Source organism: Anarhichas minor, unplaced genomic scaffold (genome assembly GCF_050575085.1).
Source record: "Anarhichas minor isolate MPS153535 unplaced genomic scaffold, ASM5057508v1 ptg000078l, whole genome shotgun sequence".
Taxonomy (NCBI): domain Eukaryota; kingdom Metazoa; phylum Chordata; class Actinopteri; order Perciformes; family Anarhichadidae; genus Anarhichas; species Anarhichas minor.
Window position 1 is genome coordinate 1,110,294 of NW_027466524.1, and position 12,213 is coordinate 1,122,506.

At 43.7% G+C, this 12,213-nt stretch overlaps 1 protein-coding gene across 3 annotated transcripts in view; it reads right to left on the reverse strand.

Moving 5' to 3' along the window:
• ccdc93 (CCC complex scaffolding subunit CCDC93) overlaps positions 1-12,213 on the reverse strand; it is a 28,102-nt gene that overhangs the window by 13,054 nt on the left and 2,835 nt on the right. For 2 of the 3 annotated variants that reach the window (XR_012949463.1, XM_076081018.1), the window contains exons 3-12: positions 12,038-12,132; positions 10,458-10,569; positions 8,296-8,394; positions 7,556-7,612; positions 7,304-7,404; positions 6,490-6,507; positions 6,187-6,223; positions 4,157-4,255; positions 3,503-3,553; positions 3,169-3,255 (exon numbers count right to left, since the gene is read on the reverse strand). Coding sequence is in view for 2 of the 3 variants with exons in the window: in XM_076081018.1 (XP_075937133.1) it covers positions 3,169-3,255; positions 3,503-3,553; positions 4,157-4,255; positions 6,187-6,223; positions 6,490-6,507; positions 7,304-7,404; positions 7,556-7,612; positions 8,296-8,394; positions 10,458-10,569; positions 12,038-12,132 (756 nt within the window). In the remaining variant the exon portion in view is untranslated. The remainder of the gene's footprint in view (positions 1-3,168; positions 3,256-3,502; positions 3,554-4,156; positions 4,256-6,186; positions 6,224-6,489; positions 6,508-7,303; positions 7,405-7,555; positions 7,613-8,295; positions 8,395-10,457; positions 10,570-12,037; positions 12,133-12,213) is intronic. The other variant, XM_076081019.1, reaches the window with a different exon arrangement.

The window sequence follows — 12,213 nt, forward strand, 5'->3', positions numbered from 1 at the left end:
CTCAAACACACCTACAGTACATGTATGTACTACATGCAGAAGCTACACCTACGTACACACTTCCCACCTATTTACATCCATCAATATTATATTATACACATACACCCAGAGGTCCCTCACCAGGCGCCTGTCACACCAGCAAAGCGACCACGGCCTTTGTGCACACATGCAGGCCTGTGTACCATGCTCACACACATACAAACACCACGTACTGTTCAGATAAACATTTCCCACATGCATGTTAAAACTTGTGACAGGACTGACTTGATTATATTTCTACTGAAACTCTATTCCACTCTACTGCTGAAATGTACAGGAAGGTATATTGCCCAGAACATGTCTTAAATCCACATGGCAGTCTCTGTGGCCCTGCTACTCGTTAAATATGTATCTTTATGGCATTGGCGCACTTGCAAATGCGGTGGTGGCGACTATCTCTCAAAGACTTTGCTACATTTAAGACAAAAATACACTCGTCAACATCGGAAAAGAAAGTACGAGGAATGGATGAAGTGCAGCAGATCTTGACACGATTCCCACCCACAAGATCTTCCAACCACTCAGCTAGACTGGCCCAATCAAACGCCATCAAAAGTATTGTGACCGGCCCAGGATGAGAGCAAGAGCCGGGATAAAAGCTAAGCAGCTAGGACTTAAGGTTAGCTAACGTCCAGCCGCTGGAAGATAAGATGGAGGAAATAGAACTTAGGAAACCTTTATGGAAACCAGGCTTCATCATCCCGGATCAAGACGGTCTACCGCGCAGACAGAACTCACGCCTCTGGTAAGAAGAGTGGAGTGTTTACACCAATGATTCCATCAGCATGTCCACATCTCCACCAGAGGGAACAATACACTGGACCATGTTCACACAAAGCCCCCCCCCCCCCCCCCCCCGCCCTGCTTTGGACCATCAGATCATATTTCCCTGCTTCTGCTACATACTTCCACCCAGCTGATTAAACGGGCATCACCATCAGAAGAACAGTGAAAGTGTGGACAGATGAAGCTACAGCTGCTCTAAAGGACTGTTTGATGAACACCAACAGTGACATCAACATCAGCAGACGTGTTCATTGTAGTGATCACAGAGACACTAAAATGACTCCAGAAGCAGAAAGCCTGGATGAGAGGAGAGGTGAGGGCTGAGAGCCAAAACAGCTGGAAGGAAGCATACAGCATCGCCAGAGCAAGACTGACCGCTGGCATCAAGGAGGCAAAGAGGAGGAGTCACGAGAGACTGATGAGAGACCTCAACACCAACAACACTACAGACATGAGGCAGGAGATCCACAACGTCACAGGCTACATGCAGGAGCGCCCCATCACGTGTGAGGCCACGCTCACACATGAGCTGAACACCTTTACTGCTCGCTTTGACCTCCTCCACCAAGAGTCAGCCGTCACGTCTGCCCCCCCTCCAGAGGACCGGACGCTGTGAGGATCCACAGAGGATGTGAAGCTGCTGGGCCTGATGGCATCCTGGTAGTAGACTGAGAACATGTACCGCCCAGCCAGCTGATATTCACTCATATCTTCAACACAGCACTGTCACAGGAGAGACTTCACAATGTTGTCTGTTGGTTTCAGCTCAGCCTTCAACACAATCTCCCCATGAAAGTGATTGGTGAACGCGAGTAGCTCACTCTGGACCTGGTCATTAGACGTCCTCACAAAGAGACCCGAGCACCTCCTCCACTCTAGTGTTGAACACCGGAGCCCCCCAGAGCTGTGAGCTCAGCCTCCTGCTGTTCACACTGAACACCCACGACTGCTCCCCAAACATGAAGAGAACTCTGCTGTGACGTCTGCAGAGGACACAAACAACAACGGGACTTCATCTACAGAGGAGATCAACAAGCTTCAGAGTGCAGCTCAGAGAACAACCTCCTGCTCAACGTCAGGGAAAGCAAGGAGCCGAGTGACTTTAGAAAAGAGGAGGCGAAGACACACATCCCCGTCTACATGAGCCGGAGCTGAGGTGGAGCAAGTGAACAGCTTTGAGTTGCTGGAAACCAGCATCACCAACAACCGGACATGGTCCTCACACATCTCCATCCTGGTGAAGAAAGATCACAAACTGCAGGTTTTCTTCAGGAAACCTAAGAAGGCAAAGTTCCAGGTTCTTGTTAACTTGTAGAGGAGCAATAGAAAGCCTTCTGACTGAAGCATTACAAACTGGCATAGGATGTGCACAGCCCAGTGCAGGAGGGCTCTACAGCGGGTGATCAAACCATCATCGGTACCATCTGCTGAGCATCAGTGATGTTGGTGAGAAGAGGAGCCTGCAGAGAGCTAAAGGGATATTAACAGACACAACCCACCTGCTGCACCCTGTTCATCTGCTGCACCCTGTTCACCTGCTACACCCTGTTCACCTGCTGCACCCTGTTCACCTGCTGCTGTCTGGAAAGAGACACAGAAGTATACCTTGGCCCACTACCTTGTAACATCTGATAGGCAAGTCTTCATGTTAGCTGCCCTACCCTACTTTCTACAGTCAGCCATTTGAATTCCTTGAATTGGGAGGAGCTAATGTGAGACATGGGGTTACAATTCACTACTACCCTGACTAGTTTATATTGAGCTTTTAGTTTAGTCAGCAGAATCTGATGGGTCCAAAAGTACCATACCGAATCAATCTCTTTCCTTATGTAATCAGTATTAGCAGGAGACGATTGAATTCCTTCTGCTCCTTCAAACTAACATGACTGTACTGGCCTGAATAGAAGGATTCAGGAGATTATGTTTGTAAAAGTTGGGGTTGTGTTTGACTGGAGGACAAGACGATGATGTGTTCACAGCATCAGATACTCTTTATGAATCATCAAGCTGTCAAGAATGATCGCCGTCACCGATGAGGATATCACAGAAACAGAGTGACAGAGAGTGTGCGAGTATGTGACCAGTAGATAAACTACAAACACTTTACACTTCATAGTATTATCTCATGCTTCAAGGACGAGGACTCTTTCTCATCTCAGGGAGACTCTCCCAGCAGTACTAGTTTCAAAGTGTGCTGTATCTTCAGAACTGTCTGTATGTGTAATATGACCAGTCTGTGTTTCTGTTTCTAGTGTTTGGTGAGCCGAAGACATATTAAATAAACAGGAGAGAGTTATGGTATTATAATCCGGTCCCTCATCATGAGACCTGATCCCTGCTCACCTTCTCAGCGTACTCAGAGACCATCTGTTTGATCTCCTCAGACTGCAGTCCCACTATCTGACCCACTGCACTCGCTGTCAGCTTCCCCTGCACCAGGAGACAAGACAACAAGAATTCATTCTACAGTTCACATGCATGTTTTAGACATTTCCTTCTTCTCGTTACAGTGAATATGGTATAAAGAATATTCAATAACCAGATGACTAGAAAGAGCTCAGAATAACTAATAGTATTGTAGGTAGGGTCTGAGCCCAGATAAGCAGGATACTATAGTAATGTGCTGATCCAACGCTCAACAGTCCAACAATGAAAAGAGAAACAGACTTGTGTCTACCTCTTCATGTGCCATGGCAGCCATGCTGGTCATCAGTGTTGTGATTCGCATCTAAGAGAAGAAAACAACCTCAGTTACATCACTTTAAGGGTTATCAGGTTCATCTGCATCATCTCATACAGCAGGGACTCAAGGTGCTTCACTGAGGGATGGAACAGTAGAACATAAGTACATGAACACATGAAGAGACACACACACTGAACAAAGACGCATGGTAGGGCATCTTCTAGTACGAAGCTTTGGGCTGCTATGAAGCGCCCGGAGCAGCTCGTCTCGCTCAGAGACACTTTGACATGTGGACATGAGCCAACAGCCAACATCGTGGTTAAAGGACAACCCGCTCTACCTCCTGAGCTTCATGATAAGTAACTACTTGTTCTCATAATTATTAATCACTATTTACACATTATTCTCTTTATAAATTCTCATTAGTAAAATATTCCCATATAGTCTCACCTAGTCTCTTTAATGTACATCACATTTATGTCTTGCAAGCCAAGAAGACACTTCACATTTAACTGCAATAAATTCATGATGTAACTTCCCTGCTTGCATGTGTACTCTACTTTATTTAATGCGACCTGTATTAATTATAAGTGGATTAAGTGGACCTTCTATGCATAATGCAGTCACTGTCATGTAGGAAGTGCTCACCTCCTCCACTGCCTGCAGGTGGTCTTCCTCTGACAGCTCTGCCATCCCTGGGGGCGCTGCCTGAGAGCCAGTGGGCAGCGACGCCTTCCTCTCCCCCACCTAGAGGAGGGGGGGGGGTGCACAGGACAGGCTGGTTAAAGAGCACTGCACTGAGTCTGCACCGCACCCCTAGAACATCGCCACGCATGATGCAGTTTAAATGTAGCACACGTTCTTCTTCCTTGTCAAACCTTGGTGTCTACATTATCCACAATGCAACTTGAACACTGACAGTTTTGTTCAGAGGTTTAGAAGAGATGAGGTTGAGGGGGTGTCCTTCAGAACTGCTCTGAAGTATTAACCTGACAATCACTATGAGCTGAATATTAAAAAGACAAAAACTAAAACTTGTTTTTCTGTGATGAATATTAATATTGTTCTCACACAAAAACTAGATCTGGCTAAAATCTCATTATTATATCTCTAAAGACCTCACATTATGTGGGAAAAGGTGGTATTTACTTTCTTCAAAAACGTAACAAAAGTAGACATATATATATTATTTACAACACATTTGATAATGATGTTGGCAAAATGTGTTCATTAATACAAACGTAACCATAAAAACATTATTTTGTTGTTTTCCTGAAGGACACTGAGCAATATGTGAAACTACTTTCTATTTCAACGACCAAAAGGCATCACTTCATTTATCCACATTATGAAAGATCTAGAACATGTAGGTCTAGTGGGATATACATATATATATACAGTGGCTCTCTTCTTATTGGTCTATCCCCTGTGGACTGAACCCATTGTGTGTTCTTTTGTTTAAAAAAAGCTACAGAAGTCTGGTCAGCTCACTTCTTTCTGACTCTACTGGCAGTCAGAGACCATACGACATCAGTGTTAGTTGGATCAACACAATTGTATACTTGTGTGTCATCTGCATAGCTATGGGACTGTATTGAACTGCTTGATGATGTAACCTCATCGTTAGCGCTAGGGAGAGACTCTGTGCTACTGTGGAGGAGCCGCTCACTGCAGTTACTCTGAGCAACATGCTGATTAAGTTCTAGGCTGTACAAGATATTGAGGGATTTTGTAGTTTTGGTGTCAGATACATTATTTACATGGATATTAATATGACCATTTATAATTATTCTCTCAGTTAGTAATAATGAGCGACATAAGCTCTGAAAACTATGAAAGATAACCTGTCGATACTGTCAGTATGAGTACCTCCTGCTCCTCCTTTAAAGTAAATGCAGTGTGCTCATATGTGGAGAAATCAACACAACTTACCAAAACACTGAATAGTGCCGCCCCCCCCCCCCCCCGATTCTGCCTCAGTGAGATTAAAACCTGTAGTTGGGTGAGCAGGTTTTAACAAGGACATTAGAGCTGAGCCACGTCTGTTCAGAGATCAGATGATAGATTGTGAAGGACTCTGTGCTGAGTGATCCTTCATTAATAAAGCCATGGTAGTTATGAGCTACAGCAGAAATATACTTTCTATAGTTCTGAGATTCTGTCTGCAAAGGTTAGTTTCATGCTGTGATCTCAGACTAATAACTGGAATGATGGTCTTTGAGAGCAGCTGGGCTCAAGGGGGAGCTGGTGAGTCTATGACTGGAGAGGTGATGGCAGCGGTGCCAGACGTGAGCGAGCCGGTTTGGTTGTGTGGATCGGGTTAAAGCGACTGATGTGGAGAAACAGGACCCGCCACATTAAGCTAGTGAAGGAGTCTGCTAAAATCTCATTTTCAAATTTCAGAAGTCTGGTTGGAATCGTCATTACAAGCGACATGGATGATACCATTCCCAGTGCAGGGGTGTTCTTGTCCAGCATGTATGTGTCTGCTAATCTTCTCCTGACACGCCTCACTACTGAACCCCCAGTAGCAGTGGTGGTGGGAGTGGACATACAGGAGTGCATCTCACTGTTTAGGGCTGAGAAGTGATAAATGGGAAATTCAATACTCTTTGCAAAACTCTCCAAGCAAAAAAACAACTGTTCCATTGTAAAAGACAAATCCTTGAGCAGCCTACCTCGCCTTGTTTGGACTGTTTGCTGAATCCATAACGCCTAGAGAGAGAGAGAGAAGAGAGGTGAGGAACTTTAAAGAGGGAGTACGTTACTGCCGGTTCACCATGCCACACCACAACATCAACACATCCAGAGGCAGTAATCAATTACCATAAATGATACAAAAGTACACCAAAACAGCAGCACAGTTTGCATCCATCATGCCTAAAACACAGCTGCACTCTGACACGTTCAACCACAGAACACAGCGCTGTGAGTAGAAGCGTGCAGAAGAAGAAAGCTCCACACGGTCATACAGTACTTACAGGAGGACATGTGACATTCTAACACAGAGGTGGGGATGGATGAAAAGACAAAGTCAGACAGATAAGACACTGGACATCAGATGAGTGGATAATAGACTACAGCAGCCCATGATGGGTTCAGGTCAAAGGTCACAGAGAGAATGTTGGCTTAGGAAGGACAATGAATATGTCGTAGACTGTGTTTCTCATAGAACTTCAGCTTGGAGCAGAAGTTAGTTCTTCATGCTAAACTCTTATTCGTGTTGGTTTGCCAAAATTACAAAATAATAAATTTTCACAATAAGCATCAATAAGAGTTATTCTGGTGTGTGTCAGGTTGGTAGCATGCTGAGACCAGATCTCAAAGTGTACTATGGTGATGAAAAACCGGATGTTTATCTGGTTATGCAATTATAGTGTGTGGTCCAAAGCTGACATACTGGATCGTGTTAATAAATGACAGCGATGCCTTCTGGAAGATTGTAATTAAATAAATGTCTGGAGAGTCACCGGTCACCCTGTGAGGTAACACAACGGTGATGGAGCCTATGGCCTACTCATTAACTATCGCCATATTCATATGTTTTCAGTATTACGGACTGGGTGTCTTTGGCAACGTTCACAGTGAAAACGCTGCATCAAATTAATGCGAACTGAACATTTGCTGCTGCTGCAGCTTCACATTAAAAGCCTGTAACTGGTGAACAACTACTGCCACTGTTAAATCAACCAGAGCTGAACTCTTAAGGATCGCCACTTCAAGGCCACCTGGACAAAAAGTGAATTACAGAGAAAGTGACAGAGCAAACACACACACACACACGTGAAGTCTTACCTGCCATATTCCAGCAGAGTGGAGTGAACCCTGGACTCCTCATCCAGCAGCTCCCCTGCATCCCTCTGCCTCCTGTACTTCCTCTGGGGTTTGTACACTTCCTATAAAACACAACTAGGGCTTGGACTTATTGTTTTAAAAATGCAGTATAAAGAGTCATCTTAATCATTTCTGGGTCATGTTGTACTTTGTTATTCAAGTAGTTACATAGTGAATTCAGCTCATGTGATGCGTGATGGTGTAGCAACTCACCAACACATCCAGAACGGTCCTAACAGCCTTGTCTTTCCTCTGGAGGAGCTCTTCATCCTAGACCACAGGGTTTCACAGCACAACAGCAGCTCTTACTCACAGGACCATTTATTCATGTGATAGCCGCACACCTTTTGGTTTGCATGCTAGACCACCAAGCAAGGTTGGAGATGACTACCGCACACCTGCAACATACTGAAGTGACCGTTAGGGTTAAAGCATTTCTTCAAATCGGATTTCTGACTCGTTTACTAGCTGTGTGTTTCTGCTGTATTCTACCGTATGATATTTAAGCTCCACAAGGAGAAGATAACACGGTTGGAAAGTAAGGAATGAAATTATGAGACAGTAAGTCACAATCTTTACTTTCTTACTGTCTCACAATGGTTTTACTATCTTGTCATTTTGACTCAAATTGTCTAAGAATTTCATTAATTTGACTTAATATTTCATCATTCTGACATATCATAATCCTGGCACAAAGACCTTAGAACTTTGAAGTGTTGCGAGCAGTTAAAACAAGTTCAGAGTTGTATGAATATTTAGACTTGAACTGACCATGCTGAGATTATTAAGCCTGTGCTGGTGTCAGATAACGGTCATAAGCAGATGGATATTTAATGTTCCGTGATGTTGGTCATTACCTGAGCATCATTTCTGTATTATTACATAACTGATCAAAACAGGGATTCCTCACATCATCTGGATGTCTCTGTGACTGACTGGTACTGTGTACTTACCTCTGGCAGGCTGTGGGTCTTCTGGAACTGAGAAATGGAGTAGGCTCTCACATAGTCGCCCATCTCTTCCCTGGTCTCTATGGCTCGCTTCACCAGCCACTGGCAGGAGACACAACACACACTGTTCAGGTACAAGAATACACTAGAAGGTACTCTGTACAGGTCAAACCTCACACTGGCCAAATGGTACATGGACTGTACTTGTAGAGTTCTTTTCTAGTCTTCCGACCACTCAAAGCTCTTTAACACTTCATGTCATCATTCACACACTGATGACAGGGCTACCATGGTTCATTCACACCCTGCAGGCCCAGCTACGGGAGCAATTTGGGATTAAGTGTCTTGCCCAAGGACACATGGACAGCCGGGGATTGAACCGACCCGTTCTACTAGTGAGCAACAGTTGCCCCATCGCTCAGTGGTGGAGGGCCTGCTGTTTGTAACACATTTATGAGACGATACTGAATATGGGGTCAAATTTCAGTTTCAATATTAATAAAACATACAAAAGGATTCACAAAGGTTTGGTGCTGTGGGATTGATCTATAACTCTCTCTACAAAAAGTTATCATTATAGATAAATGTAAACAAAACCGACAACAGGATTCATAAATATACTGTATTGCTGAGGTTCTCACAATTATTTCTTGTTTTAAATAAATTAAATAGAAATCCACAAATATATGTATTTAAAAGGAAGACAAAAGCATATTTGATGTTGTTACATTTATTTACAAACTGCTTGCCATGTGTGAACTTCACTGAGGGGTTTATGAGACTCTGACTTAGCTTGATGGACCAATTCATTTTGTTCAACAAGGAAGTATCTGTAGCCAATCAGATGTCATCCATCACCAGGGTATACGCATGCATCACCAGGGTATACGCATGCATCACCAGGGTATACGCATGCATCACCAGGGTATACGCATGCATCACCAGGGTATACGCATGCATCACCAGGGTATACGCATCCATCACCAGGGTATACGCATGCATCACCAGGGTATACGCATGCATCACCAGGGTATACGCATGCATCACCAGGGTATACGCATCCATCACCAGGGTATACGCATGCATCACCAGGGTATACGCATGCATCACCAGGGTATACGCATGCATCACCAGGGTATACGCATCCATCACCAGGGTATACGCATCCATCACCAGGGTATACGCATCCATCACCAGGGTATACGCATCACGGCTCAGACATCAGTCGAGCTATATTTAGGTTGTTTGCCAAGTGATGTTTGTTTTAGTCTCCTTTAAGAAACGTGGCTTACTGTGTATAACCCGTTTGTTCTGGTAGCAGTTAAAGTCGGGGGTATCAGCACTGTAGCACTTGTTTCAGACTCACAGATATCACGTGGCAAACAAACACATAGCTAACGTTAACATAAGCAAACTCTAGCGAGAGTCAGCCAGCTGTCATATTACTAATATATCAAACTAACAGATCGGTCATTTCTTCTCTGACAGAAACAGTAAAGTGTAACATGGACACTGCAAGCCAACGCATGGATTCCTCAAGACAAGCTGAAGTAAGTAAGTTAGCTACTTGACTACTTAACTTAGCTAATGTCAGTTAGTAATGTTAACACGCCGTGTGCCGGCGTATTCCTTAAACATCGTGGATGTACGATGTATGTGGATATCTGATTGGCTACAGATGATTCATTCATGAATCAAGGTTGTCACGGGTGTTTTTGTCCCTTCGCGATCAGAGTGCACCTCTGGGGGTGGACGCACTGGTTCACCAGTGGCCTCATGCTCTATTGTATGCATTCCTCCCAACAGCTCGGATTTCACCGACCCTAGCCAGAGCGCAGGGTCTGACGGTGATTCTCATAGCTCCTTACTGGCCGTCAAAGCACTGGCTGGCAGAGATAACCCAGCTCCTTGCCCCTCCCAATACACAGGGACCTGCAGAGAAATATTCAATCCCCACCCAGAGAGGCGGACTCTGTGGGCGTGGCCCGTGAGTGCTTCAATCTGAGGAGCGGGACCAACCAGACCAACCCTCCTTTCTCATTGGTAGCGAGGAAGAGGTGAGCATGTTTTAATGCCTGGCAGCGTAGTGTCAGGCCCTTTTATAGGGGGAGGGCCTCCACCCTCCTAGACACTGACGTGCTTAGAATGAAGAGGAACTTTCTCACCTGTATCACTGGAAAAATGTGGATAAAATCCAGCCCTTGGATCTGATGGGGCTCGAGGCGATGAGGACACTTCATTTTCGGTAGCACAGAGACTATTTTTTCCGTCAGAGCTCTGCAGAGAGAAAGAAGCACTCATCACTTAATAATGACTCTAATTACATCATGCTTTTAAATTTAAAAACAGTAAATAAAATCAAGGTTGTGAGAAGAATTTCCTTTAAAACCTATTTTGGCCATTGGTCTCACAATAAACTTTGAGGAGATTGATGATGAACTTGCTTTTTGTTATTTTATTATTATTATTGTTTTACCTGTATACTAAATAATCAAAACGTTTTAAAAGATACAAAGAGTAACATTAAGAAAAGTCACAAGCTGTTCAACAATAGTCCTTGTCTTAAATATAACTTTTAGTCAGACTTTAAGGACACTTAATGTTACCTGTTGCATAAACCTGTGAGCCAGCTATGAACCACTGACTTAGCCTGCTGCGCAATGCATTATGGGTGAACATAGACACAAACCAAGTACGGGAGAAGGTAACAAGAAAGGTCAACAGCATAAATCCAACGGTCATTAGAACCGGTAAAGACGTTCAGAAACATTTCAAGAATATGGAACAAGAAGCCAAAAACATTATGAATAACAGTCAGCTAAAGAATAGCTCAAAGTAAAAGCTAAACTCTGTCTGAGCTGATAAACAAGTTTGATTTTGATGCTTTTTAATGCACTCTGGCACCTGATTCAAAGTACATGTCTTGATCATTGAAAAGTTGAAATGTGTTCATGAATTGTGACGCTAGAATTATAGTAATGTTCGTCAGTAGTAGTATTGCGGTGAAGCTTTATTGCCTAGTGAACAACAGTGGAATGTAACTGAGCAGACTTACTGAAGTACTGCACGAGTAGGCTACATGTCATTTAGTATTTGTATTTTCTGCTACTATATACTTTTACTTTATTATGTCTTAGAGGTAAATATTGTACTTTGTACTCCACTACATTTATCTGAGAGCTTTTATTACCATACAGATTCAGGTTATTGATTCAAAATTGAATAAACTAATAAATGATTATGTATTTTAATAAAGTCAACCCAGCGGTATAAGCAGTAATCAAATTGAGCTCCACCTTTACCAGTGGCAAGATTAAAGTGATGAACAAATAACTGAATCGGTTTGACGGATGAACACTTGAAGACATTAGATCATCTAACATCTTCAAGTGTTCATCCGTCAAACCGATTTGACTAAGATGACCTGATAAGTCTCTCAGGCTCAGCCAGGGAGAGGTGGCTGACCCTCCCACCTCAGATGAAGTCTTAATATTGATTTAAGATTGAACATACAGTCTAACAGTTGTAAAAACTTGGTTCCAAATTTCTAACATTATCATAATTTGTCGCGTCAGCCTCTCTGTGGTTGCTGAGGCTGTAAACCACCCACCATGGGACATGATCCTGTCTCACTCTGTTTAGGATCGATGAGCAAAGACTTCACCACACTTCTCTCCAACCTGTCAGTGTTCATCTGGGACAGCTCAAAATATCAGACACCTACATTTACATAAAAAACACCTACATTTTCTGGCCTATGGTTGAGTTTTCTTGGAAAAGTAGATCCACATCGATGTCGAAGTTACAGGTGGTGATGCACCAGGTCATACCACCTACCACCTGAAGAGGAGACAAGGAGGAAGCACGCTGAGTGAGGGGTCAGTGGCTCTCTCTTCACTGTGTCAAGCTTCCTGCGCTCAT